This window comes from Carlito syrichta, unplaced genomic scaffold, assembly GCF_000164805.1.
Source record: "Carlito syrichta isolate Samal-C Ts95f unplaced genomic scaffold, Tarsius_syrichta-2.0.1 Scaffold308863, whole genome shotgun sequence".
Classification (NCBI taxonomy): domain Eukaryota; kingdom Metazoa; phylum Chordata; class Mammalia; order Primates; family Tarsiidae; genus Carlito; species Carlito syrichta.
Genome location: NW_007252959.1, coordinates 271,027 through 295,329, shown reverse-complemented (window position 1 = coordinate 295,329; position 24,303 = coordinate 271,027). Strand labels below are relative to the sequence as shown.

General features: G+C 36.1%; 1 protein-coding gene across 1 annotated transcript in view; it reads right to left on the bottom strand.

Annotated features, from left to right (window-relative positions):
* Nucleotides 1-11,423: 11,423 nt before the first annotated feature.
* The window catches only part of ADAMTS19 (ADAM metallopeptidase with thrombospondin type 1 motif 19), a 242,966-nt gene continuing 230,086 nt past the window's right edge, over nucleotides 11,424-24,303 (bottom strand). The window contains exons 22-23 of the mRNA XM_008066227.2: nucleotides 15,247-15,424; nucleotides 11,424-13,018 (exon numbers count right to left, since the gene is read on the bottom strand). Coding sequence (XP_008064418.2) covers nucleotides 12,867-13,018; nucleotides 15,247-15,424 — 330 coding nt within the window. The 3' untranslated portion in view covers nucleotides 11,424-12,866. The remainder of the gene's footprint in view (nucleotides 13,019-15,246; nucleotides 15,425-24,303) is intronic.

Below are 24,303 nucleotides of genomic sequence, written 5' to 3'. Positions count from 1 at the left end.
TTGCTATTGTGAACAATGCTGCGATAAACATATGTGTGCAGTTATCTTTTTGAGAGAGTGATTTGAGTTCTTCAGGGTATATTCCCAGTAGGGGGATTGCGGGGTCATATGGGAGGTTGATATTTAGAGCTTTTAGGAATCGCCACACTGCTTTCCACAGAGGTTGCACTAGTTTACACTCCCACCAACAGTGTAGAAGTGTTCCCTTTTCGCCACACACTCTTCAGCAGCTGTTATTTTTTGAGTTGTTGATAATTGCCATTCTGACTGGAGGTAGGTGGTATCTCAGTGTGGTTTTGATTTGTATCTCACTGATGATTAGTGAGGTTGAACATTTCTTCATGTGTTTGTTGGCTGCTTGGATGTCCTCTTTTGTGAAGTGTCTGTTCATATCTTTTGCCCATTTGATAATGGGGTTGTTTGTTTTTTTCTTTTCAGCACGTTTGATTTCCTTGTAGATCCAGGATGTTAAGCCCTTGTCAGACCTGGTGTTGGCAAATACTTTTTCCCAGTCTGTAGGCTGTCTCCCTGCTCTCTTGATGGTTTCTTTGGCCTTGCAGAAGCTTGTCAGTTTAATAAGGTCCCACTTGTCTATCTTCTCTCTTGTGACCTGTGGGTTTCGGGTTTTGTTCAGGAATTGGATGCCAGTTCCGATTTCCATGAGGGTATTTCCTTCATTTTCTAAGGTTCTTATGGTTTGAGGTTTTACATTTAGGTCTCTGATCTATTTGGAGTGAACCTTTTTGCATGGGGATAGATAGGGGTCCTGTTTCAATCTTCTGCATGTGGTCAGCCAGTTTTCCCAGCACCATTTACTGAATAGGTTCTCCTCTCCCCAGTGGTAGGTGGTGGAGGCTTTGTCGAAGATGAGTTGGTTGAGATGAGGTTTTGCTTCTGGAATCTCAATTCTATTCCATTGATCTATGTGCCTGTTCCTATACCAATACCAAGCTATTTTGATGATTGTAGCTTTACAGTAAACTTTGAAGTCTGGTAATGTGATACCACCTGCTTTGTTTTTTTTGCTGAGGATTGTTCTGACTATTCTTGGATGTTTGTGTTTCCATATGAATTCCTGTGTTGTCTTTTCTAGGTCTGAGAAGAATGTTGCTGGAAATTTGATGGGTATTGCATTGAATTTGTAGATTGCCTTAGATAAGATGGTCATCTTCACAATGTTGATTCTTCCAATCCATGAGCATGGGATATTTTCCACTTGTTTGTGTCATCTTTGATTTCTTTGAGCAGTGTTTTGCAATTTTCATTGTAAAGGTCTTTCACATCTCTGGTTAGGAGGATGCCAAGGTATTTCATTTTTTTTGTGGCTATTGTGAATGGAATTGTGTTTTTTATTTGGGTTTCTGTTTATTATTGGTGTAGAGAAATGCAATTGTCTTTTGTACATTTATTTTGTACCCTGAGACTTTGCCAAAGGCCTTTATCAGTGTAAGGAGGTTTTTGACAGATTCTCTTGGGTTTTCAAGGTACACAATCATATCATCTGCATAGAGAGATAACTTGACTTCCTCTTTTCCTATTTGGATACCCCTGATTGCCTCCTCTTCTCTGATTGCTCGAGTCAGGACTCCCAATACTATGTTGAACAGGAGGGGTGAGAGTGGGCATCCTTGTCTTGTTCCAGTTTTCAGGGGAAATGGTTCCAATTTATGTCCATTTAGGAGTATGCTGCCTGTGGGTTTCTTGTAGATGACTTTTACTATTTTAATGTATGTTCCCCATATGCCTAGATGTTCAAGGGTTTTTATCAAGAAGGGGTGCTGGATTTTATCAAAAGCTTTTTCTGCATCTAATGATATAATCATGTGGTTTTTGTTTTGACATCTCTTGATGTATTTAATTACATTTATGGTTTTACGAATGTTGAACCAGCCTTGCATCCCAGGAATGAAGCCTACTTGGTCAAGATGGATGATTTTTGAGATATATTGCTGAATTCGGTTTGCTAGGATCTTGAGGAGAATTTTAGCATCTATGTTCATGAAAGATATTGGCCTGTAGTTCTATTTCTTTGTTGGATCTTTACCTGGCTTGGGTATCAATGTGATGTTGACTTCGTAAAAATGATTTGGGGAGAGTTCCATTTTTTTCAATCACCTGGAATACCTTCAGTAGGATTGGTATCAGCTCCTCCTTAAATGTCTTATAGAATTCTGCTGGAAAGCCATCTGGACCAGGGCTTTCTTTTGTAGGAAGTTTTTTTATTACGTAGTTGATTTCCTTGATTGTTATTGGTCTATGTAGGGTCTCAATTTCTTCTTGTTCCAACCTAGGTAGGTTGATCTTTTGTTTTTCTTCAGGGTCAGATGTGACTTCACCTTTTGTGTTTCTGATTGTGCTTATTTGGGTTTTTTCTCATTTTTTCTTGGTCAGTCTAGCTAGGGGACCATCAATCTTATTTATCCTTTCGAAGAACCAGCCTTTTTTTTCATTGATTTTTTTGCATTATCTTTTTGTCTTCTATGTCCTGGATTTGGGCTTGTATTTTGGTGATCTGGATTCTTCTGCTGAAATTAGGGTTTTTGTGGTCTTGCTTTTGCAGCTTCTTTTGGTGGCTTTTTAGGTTGTTAATTTGTATTCCTTCCATTTTCTTCATGTGTGTTTGTAGGGATATAAATTCCCCTCTTACTACTGCTTTCAAGGCATCCCAGAGATTTTGGTAAGATGTTTCTTCATTTTCATTTGTTTCCAGGTATCTTTGGATCTCTGTTTTGACTTTATCATTGACCCAGGAGTTGTTTAGCATCATGCCGTTTAGTGTCCATGTCTTTGTGGGTTTAGGGGGGACTTTGTTGGCGTCAATGTTTATTTTTATTCCACTGTGGTCCAAGAAGGTGCATGGTAGAATTTTGGTCCTTTTAAATTTGCTTATGCTTGATTTATGGCCAATTATATGGTCAATCTTAGAATACATTCCATGTGGTGATGAGTAGAATATATATTCCGTGGTCTTTGGATGGAGTGTTCTGTAGGTATCAATTAAATCCATTTGGTCCAAAGTCACAGTGAGGTTCCGGATCTCCTTGCTGATTTTTTGTCCTGATGATCTGTCTAGGGTTGTGAGTGGGGTATTAAAGTCCTCAGTTATGATGGTGTTAGAGAATATCTTCCTTTAGTTTTCCTAGAAGTTGCTTCATGAAAGTTGGCACACCTATGTTGGGTGCATATATATTTAGGATAGATATTTCTTCTTGATGGATTGAACCTTTTATCATTATGTAGTGGCCTTCTGTATCTTTTTTGATTTTTAATAGCTTGAAGGGTATTTTGTCTGAAATTAAGATCACTACTCCTCCTTTCTTTTGTATTCCGTTCGCCTGAAAGTTTGTTTCCCATCCACTTACTTTGAGTCTGTGGGTGTCCTTTCTAGTGAGGTGAGTCTCTTGAAGGCAATAGATTGTTGCCTGATGACATTTTATCCATTTTTCCATTCTATGTCTTTTCAGTGGTGCATTTAATCCATTCACATTTAGGCTAATAATTGAAATGCAAGAGTTGATCCCTGTCATAAGGTTCTTACAGAGTTGTTCCTGTTTGTTTGTTGTCTTTCTTTGGGTTTTTGAGTTGGCTAATGTATGTTTTTAATCTTTTGCCTGCACTCTTGTGAAGAATGTTGTTGTTCTTTTTTCTTTTTCTTCTGTGTTCAGTACTTTCTTAAGTGTTTCTTGTAGAGGTGGTCTGGTGGCAGTGTAGGTTCTTAGGGATTGGATGTCTGGAAAAGGTTTCAATTCTCCCTCGCTAATGAAGCTTAGTTTGGCTGGGTAGGTTATTCTTGGTCGAAATTGTTGATTTTTTAGAACTTTGAGGATAGGACTCCAGGCTCTCCTTGCCTGAAGGGTTTCTGTGAATAAATCTGCTGCTATTCTAATTGGTCTTCCCTGGTAGGTAGTCTGGCTTTTTTCTCTTGCTGCCTTTAGGATTTTTTCTTTTATAGCTATTTTACTTAGGCGAATTATTATGTCTGGGAGTTGGTCTTCTCATTTGCTGTCTTGCAGGGGTTCTCTGAGTCTCTTGTGTTTGAATTTTTTCATCCTTGATGAGTTGAGGGAAGTTTTCTTGAATGATTTCATGAAATGTTTGTTCCAGTGTGGCTTCTGTTTCTCTCTCTGCCTCAGGAAGTCCAATTACTCTTAGGTTTGGTCTCTTGAAGTGATCATTCATCTCTTGCAGATTTTGTTCTGTCTTTTTGAGCTTCTTTTCTATGCTTTTGACAGTTTGGGTTAGTTCTGTGTTTTGGTCTTTGAGCTCTGAGATTCTTTCTTTTGCTTGGCTAATTCTGCTTTCCATGCTTATTAGTTTGTTATTTATTTCCATCACAGTATTCTTTACTGCTATTATTTCTGACATCAGCTCCTTCCTGTTTTCCTCTTGTCTCTCCTCAATTTTTTAAATTCTCTCCATTAATGTCTTGATGTCTGGGTTTATTGCATGTGACCAGTCATTCTGGGGGCTCTTCATTGTTTGTGTTCCAGAATCTGTTTTCTCAGTGTCTGATCTCCCAGGGGCCTGTGTGAGACCTATATTCTTCTTTTGGCTTTTCTTCATTTGTGCTGTTTTTCTGCCTCCCTACTTTTTCCTTCCCTCCACATCACTGTCTTCTTTAATTCTGTTATTCAGGTTTAGAGGGATTGGTTTTACTTCTGTTTGTTCAATCTTCTATTCTTTATGTATGCCCTCTTACTTTGTTCAATTCTGGAGTTGCACTGTAGGTTGGGGGTGGTCCTTTTTGCAGTTTTGAGATTTACTTAAGGAGGGAGCTGTGATTAAAAATCTATCTGCAGGTCCTGGTATTTGCTGACAGGTGTATGGGTAATCTGGAACCCACTTCCCACTGCCTTGGAATCTGTCCGTGCAGTGGGGCTGTAGGTTTACTCCCTGAAATAAAATGTGGTTAGCAGAGGAAAGAGAATGGAGCAGACAGTAGGTTGAAGAGGGGGGTGGAGACATAGAGGAGTAAGGGGGGGAAACAAACGAGTGTGCCAACAGATGGAGAGAGAGACGTATACTGAAACAGATAAGAACAGTAGACCACAGCTACAGACGAACCAACTCCCATACAAAAAAAAAAATAAAACATATAATGATGTTAACATACAAGCTAACCAACCACCTTATTGGTGTACTGTTCCTCTATACAAAGATATGGTTTACAGAGAGAAGAAAATAGAAGAAAAGGAAGAGAAAAAAAAGGAACAATACAGTAGGAATAGAATTAAGTCATTAAACTAACAGAATCAATGAAGCACACTCTGAGACATTTCGTTTAAGTCCAATGTCCTTTCAGGTCCGATTTCTAGTTTTCTTTTCAGCTGGTAAATTAGTTTGCAGTTAGGGTCAGTTGCCCCTGGTCTGCTGTGAAGGACAGACCAGATCACCCTCCATTTACCACTCTGGCCTATGTCTTTTTCAAGCTTGTTTCTCCCGTTTTGGTGTTGTTACCTTGAATCACCAGCAGGTGGTGTTATCTCAGCTGCTCGCCCCAGAGGGGGTGGGGCCGGATAGGAACCCGCAGAGACTGGAGATGGATGCCTGCCTCAGGGCACATGGCAGGAGACTCACAGCAGGCAGGACGTCTCAGTCGCAGGAGAGGTGGCAATGATCCCAGCAGATCTTACTTGCAGGGGCTTCAAAGACAGAAGTCATGGATCGCCTCCGGCCCAGGTGGTGCAATATGCTCCTGGCGGCGGTGGCGGCATCTGTGCTGCAGTGGCTGTCCAGACTGCTGCGATGCCCCAGTGGTGGCAACGGCCAAGCTCTGTATGAAGAGCAGGCTGCGATGTTGGGGTCCACAGCCCCCGGGGAGAGAGTCAGAGACCCACTGCAGTTGTCCTTTGCAGAGGGTTTCACAGACCAGGTTGCCCCGACGCCATCTTGCAGGAAGTCCTCTGTCCATTTTTTAATTAGAATTTTTTTGAAATGTTTGGTTTCCTTGAATATTCTGGAGATAAATCCCTGTTGGATGAATAGTTTGCACATTTTTCTCCTATTCTATTGGTTGTCTTTTGTCTCTGTTGATTGTTTCCTTTGCTCTGAAGTTTTTTAGTGTTATGTAATCTTACTTATTATTTTTCTATTGTTGCCTGTGCTTTTGAGTCTTATTCATAAAATCTTTTTCTCAGGTCAATGTCCTGAAGCATTTCTTCTATATTTTTTCTAGTAATTTATAGTTTCAGGTCTTTAATTTTTAAATCCATTTTGAGTTGACTTTTATAGAGTGAGAGATGGGAATCTAGTTTCATTCTTTGGCACATTGATATGCACTTTTCCCTGCACCATTTGTTAAAGAGACTCTTCTTTCTCCCACGAATGTTCTCGGCACTTTCGCATCAAATTGGTTGGCTGCAACTACTTTAATTTTTGGGTTCTCTACTCTGTTCCAGTGGTCTATGAATCTGTTTTTATGCCATTACATGTTGTTTTGGTTATTACAGCTTTGTAGTCTATTTGAAATCTAATGCTGTGATGCCTTAAGTTTTATTCTTTTTTTGCTCAGGATCACTTTGGTGGCTGCTCAACGTCTTCTGTGATCTCATATACATTTTAGGATTTTTTCCCCCTATTTCTGTGAAGAATATTATTATTGGTATTTTGATAGGAATTTTATTGGCTGTAGACTGTTTGGAGGAGTATGGTCTTTTAAAAAATATTAATTTTTCTAATCCATGAACATGGGATGGCTTTTCATTTTGTGTGTGTGTGTCTCCTTCAATATCTTTTATCAGTGTTTTATAGTTTTGTGTGTAGAAATTTTTCAGCTCTATGGTTAAATTTATTTCTAAGTATTTTATTCTTTTATAGCTATTATGAATGGGATTGCTTTCTTGATTTATTTGTCAGACTGATTGCTGTTAACATACAGCAACACTGATAATTTTTGGATGTTAATTTTGTATCCTACAACTTTTGTGTGTTAATTTTGTATCCTACAACTCAATTTTAAGGGGTTTTTAGTAGAGTCTTAAGGTTTTTCTAAACATAAGGTCCTCTTTCAAGCAGGGACAATTTTACTTATTTCATTCCCATGTGGATGCCCTTTATTTCTCTATCTTCCCTAATTGCTTGGGCTGGGATTCACAGTACCATTTTGAATAAGAATGGTGAGAGTTGGCATTCTTGTCTTTTTCCAGTTCTTATGCTTTACCCTGTTTCTGTGTGATGTTAATTGTGGTTTGGTCACATTTGGCCTTTATTGTATTGAAGTACTTCACACAATAGAATCTTTTAAAATTATACTGCTGATTTCACTCAGGACCTATCCCTATTATCTGCCATATCTTCCAAGTCCTGGAAGATCCAAGGGGACAAGGAAAAAAGTGTGACTTGTGAGGTGGTGCCACGAGTTTCCAAAAAATTGCAAAATTTTGCAAATTCATATTGACTCTATGAAAATGTTTCTTAGGGTATTAGATTAGGGTTGAAGGAATAAGCTGTTAGAGGAAAGTACATACACATTTAGAAAGACTGGTTTTAATATGATAGATGTGCTCAGCACCTGTTAAATGATGTCCCCTAAGGGGAACCAGAGGGCATTCCTATCAAGAAGGCTTTGAAAACCACAGTGGTGAAGGCAGATTGGAATCCTTAAAGAACTCTACAGTGACTGTTCTCTGAAAGCCAGGAATGATATTCAGAAGTGCTGCCATAGAACTGTCTTCCTGAAGATAATAAGGATAATAAATTCCATATGCCAGGAAGCAAATGGCAGAATTTAACTTCCAGAAGCCATGTGTGCAAGGTTACCATAAAGAGAAGTAGAGTCAAAGTGGTATATGGAATTGCTATGTTACGAATGTTGGTGCCTCCCACTCCCCCCCATTCATATGTTGAAACCTAATACCCAATGTAATGGAACTGAGAGGTAGAGCTTTTAGAAGGTGGTTAGGTCATGATGCAGAACCCTCATGAAAGTAAGATGTACTCCTATAAAAGAGTTTTAAGGGGGCATCCTTACCCCTTCTGCCATGTGAGAATAAATAGAAGTCTGCATTTATGATGAACAATTCCTTACCAGACATCAAATCTGCTGGTGCCTTGATCTTGAATTTTCTAACCTCCAGAACTGTGAGCAATGCATTTCTATGGTTTATAAATTAGCTAGTCTAAGCTATTTTGCTATAGCATCCCAAATGGACTATGACAAGAATGGTTTGACCTGCAAATAATTTTGGTTTGGGCAAATTGATCAGTTAGTCCTGAAGACTGAAATATATGGGCATTCTACTAAAGTCTTATTTGATTTGTATAGACATTATATCTCTATACTTAGTGAACAGTAGTCTTATCTGAATTACCATACTAGGGAATAGAACTCCCATGATCAATTTTCATAGGAGAGATGCTTTGCAGACCCAGGACTCTTTAAATGAAGGAGGGGCCAGTTCTTTTTGAAAAAGATTTGTACTACTCTGTCCAAAATTCATTTTATAAATCTACCTCCTAGTTTTCTCTAGGAAAAATTTGGCTATTTAAAGACATGACTACATTAGGGAAGGGGAAATAATCAAACTTTCTCCAAACTTTTTGGTGATTACTGGATTACTGGTTGTGAACTGGTAATAATTTCTGGTGACCCCAAATTGCACCTGTAACTCCATAGTTAGAGCAAGAGCTTACAGAAGTCAGATATTTTGATCAAGTTTAGACATACCTGTCTCACAGTGGGTCCAAGAGTTCCTGAACCCACCTATTTCACAGTTGTCTTCCTAATTCTGGAAGGCATATTTAGAATAGACATACTCAGAAACTGGAATAACCCTTCCCCTTTTGTTGGTTCAATGACCTATGGAATTAGCTTTTTTATGATGGTAAGTAACATCAATGGAAGCATCAGAACTACCTTTACATATTACAATTGGAAACTAAGCACAATACAGCATTCCTGAAAGGATTTAAACATTTCTTCCACCATTAAGGATTGGAAGGATGCAAATCTAGTCAATTCCCTCTCTCTCTCCCTCACCCTCCATTTTCTGTGAAGAATTCTGGATTTTAGAGAATCACATTAGGTTATCACATATATTCAGATAGTAGCTCTAATTTCAACCACTGTTCCAGATATATTACCAGTATAAATAAATATGTCCCCTAGAACCTGGAAAAACATTTTAAAAATAAGTTTTTAAGAAATATCAATAGTAGTTTTATGTTCATTGTCCTATCTTAGGGCTATATCAACTCTTTAACCCACAGGGTCCATGTTATTTATATTGCATAGGATATTATACTGGTATACCATATCAATGAAACCATGGTGATTGGACCTGGTGGAGAAGTAGTAGCCAGTAATACCCTAATATGATATGTGTGATAGACAGTATGAATTAGTCCTCCCAAAATTTGGGGACCTCACACCATGGTAAAATATCCAGGAACTTAGCAGCACCTTGAGGTATTCTGTCTAAGTGATGGATAAGTTCCTGCCTCTGGCCGTTTTTAAGAAAGAGACACAAAACCCAGTTGGGCTATAGTGGCAGTATAGACTTCATTCGGGAATGCTACTCTGAAACATTACTGAGTAAACCCAACAACTTCCAGTTTATTAATGCACAGAGTAAGAGAGGAGACTGTAATCAGTGCATGTAGCAATTGAGGCTGCTCTGCTCTTTGGGATAAATGGCACAGCACGTGGTACTTGAAGAATCAGTGACACATGAGGATCTTATATGGAACCTCTGGTAGGCACCTACTGATGAATGATAATGAATTTCTGGTTTGCTACTAGAGCCTAGCAAATCCTTTACATTTGACCATAGACTGCCAAATTCCTGTGGCACCTGGACTGCCCATTATAAGTTAGGTTATGCCTGATCAACCAAGCCTGTGCACAGATTATCTGCATGGAACATCACTCTATCATCAAGTGTACAAGATTAGTCTTGAGCACATTCTGAAGGCATATGTAAGTTTGCAAGCAAGTGAATCTGATGGTTAAGGGTTCTACTACTGCTACATTGCCTCCTCTCTTGCGACCCACACCTAGAGTCTCAGAGAGCACTTCTTATATCTAATAGACTGAGGCAGAAAACATTTTGCCTTGGTTTCCTAATGGTCATTCACAATATGCTAGCACAACCAAGGATGGAGAGTTGCAACTCTACAACCCCACACAGAGGTGACCCTGAATGACACTAGTAAGGAAAAGCCTCTCATTTGGAAGGAATTGAAGTTGTGCACCTCTGGCTGTTTATTTTACCTGGAAAAAAATTCCAGAGGTATAAATATGCACTAATTCATGGGTTATGTCTAATTGTTTGGCTGGCTTGGAAGAAACTTGGAAACATGACAAAAACTGGTAACAATGAGGTTCTGAGGAAAAAGGTATGTGGATAGATCTTGAATTGCTTGTATACCTACATTCCATTTACTGTTCACCAAAGAGCATCCTCAGAAATGGATTTCGATTACCAGGTGGACATGATAACATGTTCTGAGAATGTTTATTAATCTCTTTCACTCACTTGGGCTCAAGAACAAAGAGACAGTGGTGGCAGAAGTGGAGACTATGCATGAGCTCAGCAACATGAACTTCCTTTCACCAAGATCTATTATAGTCAATGCTGAGAGTTCAACTTAATAATAACAGAGAAGACATGTCCACAATATAATATAATTCTGTGGGATGATCAACCAACCACTTTGATTTTAGGTTGATTACATTCTACTGCCTCTGTCACAAAAGAGGCAGTGGCTTGCCCTTGCAGAAATAGTCTCTTCCTCTAAAAATGGCTTTGTCATTCCAGCCTATAATGCTTCTGCCAAAATACCCTCTGTTGGCTTAACAAACATCTCATTCACTGTTATGGCATTTTTTCTGTTTAGGGAACTCATTTAACAGCAACAGTAACAACAATAAAAGTAAAGAAAATGTGGCAATGGGCTCAAATGCATGCAAATCTCTAGTGTTACCACGAGCCCCATCACTTAAAGCAGACGGCCTAACAAAATGTACAATACCTTTTAAAAAGAGGTTTAGTTTGGCACCAACCAACTGAATGAAAACACTTTGAAGATCTGAGATAATATCCTCTAAGATATATAAGTTCTGAATTATCAATCAATAAATGGTGCTATTTGTACCTAGAGTCATGGATTCAGGAATCACAAAATATGAGCGGGAGTGTCTCTTCTTCCTATTTCAATTTTCCTTCTTCCATTCACCTACTATGTCACATAAGATTTGTTGATATTGGTTAATTTTATATCTTGGCAATTAAAAGTATTTACACAGCAAGGGACTGTGCAGAAACAAAATGCCCCCCAATATTAAAATAAATTTATTAAGATAAAGATGAAAAATATTAATAAAGGACATGTAAAGAACCATGAAGCTTCTGAGGTTTTCTACTACTTGCAAATATCATGTTAGCCTGTTGTGTTTTGGAGGAAGAAGACATGAGACTCCTGGGTTAGAGACAAAGGACTTTATTACTCACAGCAATAGTATTAATAAGGGAATCAGCTTTTCTTGTAATGGTTCCCTGTGCCTCAATTTCCACAGGGTAAAGAAAGCGAGGTCACACCAGCACACAAACTGGGTTGTGTTATAAGAGACAAACCCCAATTTTAGAAAACCGGACGTTTTTGTAATGAGAAGCATGTTTGTCATTTAGAAATAATAGAGATATCACTTCTATCTTCCAAGGTGATTAGCTATACAAGCATCCTTTAGAAGACTGGAATAAAAGCAGACAGTAACTTTGTAAGGCATGTGGAAATGTGACTAAGTATATGAAGAATTGCCTCTCAATGGGAAGTTTCACATATTTTATTGAAAAATCTAAGAAATCATGTGAATCATGTACAATATTTTCTCACAAGAAAAAAATTAAGCTGGTTTTTGAACGTTTCACAGAATTGTAAAACTTTTTAATTTTAAAAGGAAAAATAAGCACAATGAAACTACCACAGTAATATGTTTTTGTTTTTCCTTGTTCCTAGTAAAAAGGCAGAAAAATATTTAGTAAGTTTTCTTTTTATGAATTGTGAGACTAAGTACTATACTCTTTCATAACTCCGCTAAAAAGATACAAGGAAATGGGTGGAACAATTCTTTCGTTGTTCAAAATATTTTAAAAAAGCTAAAATCTAATGACAATATGTTAAAATAATACATATTTTTGTAAGATGTTACCATTTCTAACGGTTTCTCTACACTATATCAACAGTGCAATGATGATTCAGTGTAATTTCATTACAGTGTTTCATTGTTACAATACTTCCATTCAAGTACATGTTCATGAACATGATCAAAGTCTCTATTTTGACTTTTCCATCATTTAAAATAAGGTTATAATTACAGCAGAATTTTTCCTATGGATGTCTCTAAATCTGAACCAAATTCATAATACATTCTCTAAAAATCTGTTCACTATGAGGTTTGTTATGTTTACACATCTCCTGCAGAATACAGAAAATGAGCTAATTCTGTAGCAGGACACCAGAAACCAAAATAATTTCTCTCCAAATATGACTAAACTATTATGCTAAGTTAGAATACATTCTGGATAACTCAATGGTATCGGTGAGGAGAGAGTAGCACCTTAGAGACAGCCCTAACAAACAAACAAATTTTTTGTCTAATAATCTATTTTTTTTTCTTTTTAAATTAGGCTATTGGATCCAACTTATTTTTTCATATAAAACTATTTATGAAGCCATGTAGTATAAATCAAAATGTTTGCATAACCAAAACAAGCACCACATTGGATGTCTGGCAGGCAAAAAAATAAATTAATTAATTTGATTAAATTATATGTAATCTGATAATATTTGGTCTGAAAACATGCTAGTGTGTGTGTTTATAAATAATGTAATTGCAAAGAGCTGTGAGCCAGCCAGACTGCTAGAGGTCAACTCTTCTGTTGCAGCTTTTGAGCATAGAAGTCCCTGCACGTCTCACAGCAGCGCTGATACCACCGCATGTCCTGACACAGGTTCTTTTCACGTATCACTCGGCAATATACTGGCCATTGATCTCCCAGGCATTTGAAAGTCAGAGCAGCTGTGAGACAAAACAGAGTGAATCAATACATGTAGACATCATACATGTCATTAGTAAAACCACAATTCAATCATTTAAGTGAGAGGATTCTGTACGTTCACTTTGACTCATTTATATTGCCTTCTGGAGCATGCTCACGTACACGCACACACACACACACACACACACACACACACCTCGATGCAACAAAAAAGTAAATACTGTTTTTACTGATGTTTTTAGCTTATTAAAGAAATAATTCCCAGAGTTAACATATTGTATGTACTTTAAAGTTTTGATTTCATGGCTTTCAATTTAGCTTATTTTAGATTTTAGTATAGAAGATTAAAAAGAAAAATAAGTGTGCTTAATATTTCCATCTTTATGGGAATGTGAATTAAAAAGTAGTATTTATATAAATGAAATTAAAAAGAAACAGCAAAATAAAAGTATGCTTATACTTATTTCACATTCCTAGTTTTCCCAGAAAGCAGACACATCTAAATAAAATATCAGGAGATAGTGCTTTCAGGCTTCTATAAAACCAAAGCTGATCATCACAAGTGAGTGAAATTTATAACAATAGAGTGTTTGAAATGAGAACTTGTAGATTATTTGGTCATGTAGATTTAGCCTCAGGTTTTCTGAAAAAATAGTGTGTTCTGGAATGCAAAATAGCAATCAGTCCTGCTACAATTCTTTCTTTTGCATATTAGAATTAATCGTTTTCTAAAATGATTATTTTACTCAATTTTTTTTTTTTTAAGTTAGAGTCTTACTCCGTCGCCCAGGCTGGAGTACAGTGACACACTCATGGTCACCCCAGCGTCGACCTGCTGGGTTCAGGCGATCCTTCTGCCTTAGCCTTCCAAGTAGCAGGAACTACAGGCATGTGCTACCACACCTGGCTAAATTTTTGGTTTATTGTAGAGATGAGGTCTCGCCAAGTTTCCCAGGCTGTTCTCAAACCCTTGGACTCAGGCAATCCCCTCACCTCAGTCTCCCAAAGTGCTGGAAATATTTTTTAAAAGATTTTTTTACGACCATTGTGCTTTCATGTTTTGGGGCACACCTTCAAGAAATAATAAATAGAGAAAATGCAATTTTAACAAATTCTTCTGTCAATCCATTATTTTCTGCCACATTATATTTCAAAAACTTCAAGTAATTGTTGAAGAAAAAGGTTATGGTGTTATGGAACATATGGATTTAGTGCTTCTGTTCTAGAATTGCTTAACTTATTGTCTCAATTAGTCCTATTCTACTTGAACTGATTATTTCTAAGAAGTGTTAATTATTTGGCTCAAAAAAGAGAATTTTTTGCATTCCCATGAAGAAAAAATTTCTCCATTTAATTGAACCTTAGGCCTGGAAAAATATCTCTGGTAATGTAACACCTTAAACATTTTAGAAACTTATTTTGTATGATTCAAAGTGTTCCCCTGGAGAGTATATGCACAGGTTAAAACTGAAAGTGTCAAGCATAATTAACCTACTGATAGCCAGGTAGGAGTCTGTTAAAAACTACTAATTATCACAGAAATAAAATCTGATACATTCATGTTTGTTATGCAAGTGTAGGCTATATTTACTTAAAACACATACTCTACCTCTTGAATATAGATTAGGTTAAATAACAAGTATTATGAATATATAAAAGCATTTTATAACATAAAACTATGTATATATCAATATATTATCAGCATTTTTTAAAATTTCATTATATCTTCAAAAGTTAAAAAGAAGCTGGAATCTCTTGTTTGGTGGTATAGATTCATGCACCCATTCTTCTTGATTGCTAGTGTTTACTCTCTGTCTTTCCAAAGGATAATTTGTACCAAGGAACACGAGGAAGGCTATTAAGCACAGAGGAATCTAAGGCTTACACTATAGCTTCACCTTTCTACAGACAGTAGCTTAATTGATAGTTCTACCATGGGATTGTTCTGAGTTTAAAATCTGGTTACACTCTTCAACCCTTTACAAGGTGATCTTGGGTGGTATGGCATTAGTATTTCCCCAACCTGGCTCTGAGTAGACATCTTAAGAAATCGAAGCAGTTTAGTCTTTAGAATTTATTTAAACCCACCTAATCATTTGGACTAAACCAATTTAAAATAGGTACAATTTAGTCAGAACCAAAATAATCGGTATAGATTTACAATTCTCAAACTTTAAAGTGATATGCAAAATAGAAGCCATAAGTATTTCTACATTTTTCAGAAGCATTCACTTTTTGGTCTGCTTACCCAGTCTGGGTGATGTTATGGTATTTACATTAATCTTCTCATTGCAGGGCTGGAGATGGCATGGCCTGTATGCTGCAGGTTTTTCTGAAGAAAAACACTCATTTCCATGTCTTCCTGTGATCTTATGCATACACTGGATAACACGAGACTGCATTCCTTTGCCACAGGTAATTGAGCACTAGCAGAAATACAAGGTTTATTCCAAAGTTTTTTTTTCTTCTGTTGTTGTTTTCTTTTTCTAGTCTGTTAGTCACTTTTCCTCTCTATTTCTTAAAATTAAACATGAGCTGCAACATCCACAGTCAATACAAAACACAGGCCATAAATATTGATGCTCACAAACCGGACACAATGCTGTTGAGAACATCTAGCTGACCTAAGATGGAGCTTTGGATAATGAAGGACACAGGGGTGTAAAGGAGAAAAAGAAAGTTGGAGAATATGACTGGAAGGGAAATAGAGTGAATGACACCAGCATTGCTTAGGCAGGAAGTTTTCAAGGTCTAATACAAAGCTTGCAACAAATAATTGATTCATTATATTATTTAATTTAGTCAGTGATGACTAGGAGTGAACACATGTCCACTCTTGGAGCTGGATCTTTGTTAGACATTAAATATACTCATCTGCTTTATATGTTCTAGACTTAAATTTTTTTTTTTTTTTTTGAGTTGGAGTCTCACTCTGTTGCCCAGACTGGAGTGCAGTGGCCGCTCCCGGCCACCACAGCCTCGACCTGCTAGGCTCTGGCGATCCTTCTGCCTCAGCCTTCCCAGTAGCTGGAATTACAGACATGTGCTACCACGCCCAGCTGATTTTTTGATTTATTGTAGAGATGAGGTCTCCCTGCCCAGGCGGGTCTCGAACCCGCGGGCTCAGGCAATCCACTCACCTCAGCCTCCCAAAGGCGCGGGATTACAGGCTGAGCCACCAAGCCCGGCTGGACTTAAATGTTTATAAACAATATCAAGATGGTTTATCAACCTGATATGTTGTCAAAATAACTGCTGTTTCTTGGCAGATGACATTAGTATTAAAGTAATATAAATATTTGATAATCTAGATTTCTCTAGTAAAATGCACTTTTAATGGATTTCTTGCATTTCAGCTAAATGTTTAACTTCATTTTGTAAGATAATTTTCAAAGAAGAATGTATTTGATGTACAATAGTCTTTTACTAGGGAAGCTTCTTGGTTTCGTGTATACACACACACACACACACACACACACACACATTAGATTTAATTTGTGACACAAATAAACTGGTGCTAATTTGAGAAAATATAATTATTTTGATATTAAAATTATACATGAGAGAGGGATTGTGTTTGTGTTTCTGAAAATGATGATTTAATTTACCAGGCATATTATGTTTGAAACCAAAAAATTTAGCTGTGTTTTGCTAAAGAGATTTATTAATTACATTAGAATTATTTAAATAAATTATCTTAGTATATACTATTATAATTTAAAATTGGTAAATCTTTTCGTCAACTTTTAAGTATGCAGACATATAAGTTTTAATGTTTGTTTTCCCTTTTTTTAATCAAGTCAGTTTTAGGATTGCATTCTCTTTGCTGTCAATTCTTATTTTCATTTGCACAAGAAGCATTTTGCACAAACCCTCACACCTCAAGTCTAATGTACTATTGTTCAATTTGTCTTTAATCCTCAGTCTTACAATGAATGGCATACATTAATTGAATATGTATTCTTTCAAAATTTATTTAATTATATAATCTCCTTTGACAAAAATCTTTGGTTATTAAGTTCAACATTATCTACAAGATAAAGTCTAGTACCCTGTTATATTTAGGCTGGCATGTATCTACATCTTTAATCTTATTTTCTACCTCACCCCATTAAAAATAATTTGTTTTTTTATAAACTAATAATATCCATGCAATATCTATTCCCACTTGTACAATTGTGCTCATAGTATTAGTCCCTTCCAAAAGACCTTGCCACTTTTAAAAACACAGTCTCACATCTACCTCCTCTACAAAGGTTTCCACATTATCCCAGCTACCTAAGCATACTTATGCAATGGTTATGGATTAAACCGTATACTCATACACTGGGTCTCTACACTTCAGAATCACAAGAAGAGTTTTTCCCCCCCTCAAAATATAGGCTTTTAAGTAATAGAATTTCTAGGTCAGTAAATTCATATTGGATCTGGGAGTCTGCATTTTTATTAAATGATTGTCTAGGTAACTATACTGTGCAGCCTGGGTTTGGAAACTACTGGCCAAAAGTACATGTTCTGTATTTAACATAGGCTCATTTGGATTGCTTAGTGTCTTTACCACCTTTTAATGCATCTCGTTTGTCTCCTTAGCTGATGATAAAAACGTTAGACTCATTGTTATGTCATGTTCAATAAGAATATATGAATAAAAAGTTTACTGCAAAATAATGGAATTATGTGGATGTCATTAACATGGATCTACATAACTGATCTTTACCAGCTTTACCTTATAAACATTTCTGCATGATATTATCTTTGTAACTGATGAATTCTCAGTTTTCTGCAAATACTAGATCAAAAAACAACAACTAGGATGTTGCATCCCTTTAAACTTGACTTTTCCTTTTTAACTTCCATAAGATCTGAATGTTTCTAGTTCAGTGTAAACTTGATTATGATTTCAAGTTATTAGAGGAGGACTGTTGGACATGGTCTTTCTTTCTTAAAAGTCTTCATTTCAATACCGCTCTATACATTGGATATAATTACATAAATAAGAACACCAAGCTTCTTAGAAAAATATTTTCAGGAAAAAGCAAACAGCTAAATTAAAACTTTTAGGAACCGGGGTCGGTGGCTCAGCCTGTAATCCCGCGCCTTTGGGAGGCTGAGGTGAGTGGATTGCCATATACTCAAGACCCGCCTGAGCAGCGAGACCTCATCTCTACAAAAAATCAAAAAATCAGCCGGGCGTAGTAGCGCATGCCTGTAATTCCAGCTACTTGGATGGCTGAGGCGGAAGGATCACCGGAGCCCAGCAGGTTGAGGCTGCGGTGGCCGGGAGCGGTCACTGCACTCCAGTCTGGGCGACAGAGTGAGACTCCAACTCAAAAAAAAAAAAAAAAAAAAAATTAATTTTATATAAAAAATACCATTCTAGCATCTATTCCTAAAATTTCTGTAGACCTTGAAAGCAACCACAATATTTGATAACAAAAAGAATAATAGAAGTTTTAGAATAGGTGGAACTCATCTGATGTGATAAAGAAGGTTCTCAATTACATTTCAAAGAAGTTTCTCATTTATAGACTACTCTTGATACTTTCAATTAATCTCATATAATCAACTTCAAAGGACATGAGAAAACCAAAGTAATACATCATTTTTCAGGATTATTAGAAATGAAATAACTATGGACACATGATAATTCAGAATATATATCTTTAGCAGATAGTGGCAGAATAATTACTTACATAAAAATCTGGGAATTTCAAATAGATTATGTTACTTGCATTTTTTAATCCAAGTTAAGTTTTGTAAATATTTGGGCATAATATATTATCTAGAAAATAAATGAAAGTTCTGTAATTCATTTAACTGAAACAGTATCATTTTCTGTTTTCAAAACTAATAGAATAAGCTTTGCTATTAAATTAAATAATCTGTGAGCTTTATAATCTATCGTTAATAAGATACTTTAATATAAAATATCAAACTCTTACTATTTTCCTTATTAAATATACCTTGGAATTTATTTTCCTTATAAAATATAACTTGGAAAAATCCTTTATTATAAATGTGTAAAAAAATTAACAGATACTTGAAGCAGAACAATTGAAATCCCAAGATATCTTACAAACTATTTATTACTGTTGTTAGAAAGACAATGATAAATAATTGAATATTTTATCAAATAATGTCATTATGATTAAAGATAGACAGACATTAAAAGAAAAAGCCAAAAATAATTCTGACCTCAAAATTAGGAGACCTGGCTTCTAATATTGCCTCTAGCAACTAATCTACCTGGAAATTATTTTTCCATTTTGTTTTCAAGGCATTGCAGTAGATCATAGCCATAGTTTCAAGTCTAAATTATTATGGAGGTAAAAATTTCAAATAATTTATTATTAAAAGTTATTACAGTCTAAAAATTTCTAACTGAAGCTACATAAGAATATAGATTATAATCCCATTAACTAATCATTCACTCTGCCACCTAATAGTGGTAGCAATTCTCAATTTCTGCAAATAGAAGTATTATCTAACATAGTCTTAAAATTATACTTTGCTTGAATGTCTCAGAATGATTTTTCAAATATTTACTGACTGCCCATTATATTCAGGATCCTATGCAGCAAATAAAAATAGCATAGATTATTTACACTGTGAATCTGGTATTCTATTCTATAAACTCAAAAAAAAAAAAAAATTAGCTAAAAGAAAAAAATCTTTTTTTTTGAGTTGGAGTCTCACTCCGTTGCCCAGGCTGGAGAGTAGTGGCACACTCACAGCCACCCTAGCATCAACCTACTGGGCTCAGGCAATCCTTCCGCCTCAGCCTTCCAAGTAGCTGGAACCACAGGTGCTATCATGCCTGTGACATAACATACAGTTAGAATCACATTATTAGCCCCTATGGAAGCTTGGTAATTTTGCTCACTTTTTAGCCAGTTTAATATTTAAACAATCAGTTGCACTACAAAGCCACTATATTGCTTTGGGATCAGAGAAAACCAACATTACTACTTCTGAAAGCTCTTTCTCCATTCAATACTAACAGGAGCTAGCACTTAGTATTTATTATATGTCATGCACTGTGTTAGGGGTTATATTTACTTCAATAACTCACAAGAAGCCCATGAATACTATTATTATGTCTTCTCATCAGATGAAAAAGTAACAGATAAATGACAAAGTAAACAAATTGCCCAAATTTTTACAGCTAAGAAGTGCTGGAATTGGAGTTTTAACTTTAAAATACTGAATTCAATATTTGAATGCTTAAGCACTACTTGATATCAGAAGATTGTTAATAGTTCTTTTCATGTTGAAACAGAAATCTTCCCCTTTTTCTTATCCTGCCATATTACCCTATTATCCTATTTTACTATCATACTAAATATTAATGGATTTTATAAGTTTACAATAAAGCAATTTTGCTTTATTTTGGTTTTGGTATTACTCACGTTATATGGTATGAGATAAATTCTTTGTGAATGCCCTGCATGATACATATTTAGATAGAGTGATCATATAATTGATTATCCATATAATACATTAGTGAAAGAAGCTGTTGATAATAATTTTCCCAGATCATAGGCATACTGGGACAGACCTGTGTAAACTAGGCCATCTACATACAATTGACTGACAGACTTATGTGTTCCACAGCAAAAAGAAATGAACTATTATATTCTAGACATTATGTATTTTTACATAGAATGTCCTGGTTATCCTTCTCACAACCCTAATACCTTTTATTTCTTTATTTTTGAGTTGATGTCTCACCCTGTTGCCCAGGCTGGAGCGCAGTGGCATGCTCATGGCCACCCCAGCATCAGCCATCCCAGCATTGACCAGCTGGTCTCTGGTGATCCCTCTGCCTCCCCTCAGTCTTCCAAGTAGCTGAAACTACAGGTGCGCGCTACCATGCCTGGCTATTTTTTTTTTTTTTAATTGCATAGATAAGGTCTCACCAAATTGCCAGGACTGGTCTCGAACCCACTGGCTCAGGCAATCCACTTGCCTTGGCCTCCCAAAGTGCTGGGATTACAGGCTGAGTCACCAGCCTGGCCCCTAATAACTTTAAAAGTGGAAAAGGTGAAGCACATAGAGCTTATTTCATTCATTCATTTAGCAAATATTTACTGAAAGCAGCCAATGAGCCAAAACAGTGTTTTGGAGACTGGGATGTGATACTAAACAACAGACAAAAACAGGGACTCTCCCTCCCACTCCCATCTCCCATCTTAGAGTGGTGGTGGGGTGGGGGGATAGAGTAAAACACACTGTATTTTACATTTCATAGGTTCTATGGAGAAAGCTAAAGCTGGGAGAGAAGTTGAGGAAACTTTAGGGTGTGGGGTTTTCCAATTCAAATGCAATGATCAGGGAAGGATTCATGGAGAAAGTGACAAGGACTTGCCACATAAGGAGAGGCAACCACAAAATCTTTTCATTCCAAATATAACATTCTCTTCTGATATGCACCATATAGTTTATATTCATACATTTGTGTGCTATGATATTTCTTCACATTTTAATGGTGCACTCTCTCCTCTACCTTTTTCTTTTCTTTCAGTCTTTCTTTCAAACAGTTGTCAAATATTGCTCCTCACACATGTATCAAGTAAATTTAAAATACATTTGAAACAAGGCATACTACAGACTTCTGCTAAAAGCCAAAATGCTAAAATGTCAACATCAATTTGCCAGCAAGTGGTAAAGAAATACAGAGCATACCAGAAAACTTGCCATTCATGTTTCTTTTACAAGGAAAACTTTCCGACTAGAGTAATTTAAAAAGAGCTTTGTATTGTCTGATAAATATTCTGCTCCCCAGACAGTTTAATATTGCCCTGAAGGACCTTTGAAACAAAGCACCTCATAAATCAATTCCACATACTAGAAGTCTTTCATTCTGAATGGGAAACACAATCATGATGTCCCAGGTTTATTAGATTAAAGAGGAAGCAATAATCTTTAGAGCAAACCTAAACAGCTAGAAAATTGCTCACAATGATTTAGGATTTAAGCAGATTTTTTGACATACTCATAAACAACAGGCTTAAGGAAAATTTGTATTAGCAACCCCTCCTCCCCACCAAAAAACAAGTTCTAAAGTCTCTGAATGTAAAATTTGTTCTATTGACTTAATGATATTCAGCAATTAAATCTACTTATGACAATTACTATCTTCCCTGAACTTAGGTACATATGAGATAATTTCACCACAGATTTCTCTTATAATGAAATAAAAATTTTCTTGTGTTAGACGTTAGTGACAATTTTGAAGATTGTATTAAATTATGTCTACACTGTGGCTCACGTGTCAAACAATAAATATGCCAAGATAAATTGTCTCAATAATTTAAACAGTCTGAATTATTAAAATGATTAGAGAAATAGTTTAGAAAGTGAGAAACACAAATACAAATGTTAGCGAGTCAACTTAGTAAAAAATGCTTCATATTCTTTTAAAATAGGATAAACATTATCAAACCATTTCCATTATTTAAAACTTACTTTTTTGCCATTTCCTACTTTATTATCTGGCATTTGTTTGCCAGGTAATAAAAGTTAATTGATTGTATTTTACCTTAAATAAAATCATATAAATAAACTAACTGAAAGGGAAATATTTAGGGAAGTGTAGCAATGTCCATGTTTGTGGAAGTGTAGAGTAGAAATTTACTTAATTCAGATGTTTATATTTTTTCTAAAAATGATCAAGGATGATCCAGTACTAGATATAGACTTGAATTCTTAGGAAGTCTATATTTACTAAGTTAGGTGAAAGCACTGGGCAGACAGGGTCTGAAGTACTGATAAGACCAGGCTAAGATGTCAGAATGATTTGGCAAACTTGTGGATTTATCTAAATGCAAACAAATGAGAGAATATTAAAATCTGTAGGAATAAAAACACACTAAAAATTTTATAACAAATTTTTAACTGTGACATTATCATAGAAACAAAGGAGCCGGGCTTGGTGGCTCAGCCTGTAATCCCGCGCCTTTGGAGGCTGAGGTGAGTGGATTGCCTGACCCCGCGGGTTCGAGACCCGCCTGGGCAGCGAGACCTCATCTCTACAATAAATCAAAAAATCAGCTGGGCGTGGTAGTGCATGTCTGTAATTCTGGTTACTCGGAAGGCTGAGGTGGAAGGATCGCCCGAGCCCAGCAGGTGAGGCTGCGGTGGCCGGGAGCAGCCACTGCACTTCAGTCTGGGCTACAGTGAGACTCCAACGCAAAAAAAAAAAAAAAAAAAAAAGCAACAAAGGAATGAAATGAACTATGAAAGGCTATGTGATCCATGTCTTGTAAAAGGTGTGAAATCTCTTCTGTACAAAAGTTGATGGGACAATGATGAAAAGTTCAATTGAGAAAGAAAATAAGCATGAACATTTCAGTCATGATATAATATTTATTTTTTTATTATTAATAGAACATGTTGCTAAGATATTGTTTTAATACTTTGAAAAATAGGTAAATAACATATAGAAGGCACTCAAAAAATGGCCATTTACCTTGAGACATTTACAGATGTCATTGTTTCCATAAGTTCAAGAGCAGTGAGTGTGTATGAGAGTGTACTGTCAAATATTTGCGGCCTGATGAAATTAAACATTTTTGGTTCTAATCTGATTTTAGGAACTGAGAATAATTAGGTCTAAATTAGCACAATGGTATAAAAAATTTTTGATGGATCAAATGCTACATAGAAGATATGAAAGTACTCTATTGCTAAATTTTCATTATTTTATATGGAAATATACCTTTGATGATATGGTTGATTATGTTATCAAGATTATCTTAATGTGTTTTTATGTCCACAGTTTATATGAACACTTCTTTGCTTAGTGGGTATCCCCTAAATATCAGGGATTGATGGCAAACATGTTCTGAAGTATATTGAGACAAGTAAAACATGTTTAATTAAAGGGGCTACACAGGTAAACAATAAATAACCATCTACAAATTTACATAGTGCTCAAGAGAGGCAAGAGAATAGTCCCCCATGATTTCAGTGGGTTTTTCAAGGCTTATACATAGTTCAACTTGAATTTACTTTTGTAAAGTATAAAATTATCTTTCTGCCATTGAACATTCATGAATCACATGTGGAAATTTACATAATGGTAGGTTATACACGTATCCATTATCATGTCTCTGTCAAATTTACTGAAGAAAATTGTTGTCTTCCAGTCCAAGAAATAACCTATGCACTTCTGAACAACTTACTTTCACTCAAGAATCATTTATAAATGGGATATTGTTAAATACTTCTTAACTACTCTCCTAGAGAGCAGACACTTATTCTTTCCAGTGATTTCTGATTGTGTCGTTTCTGCACTCCATGG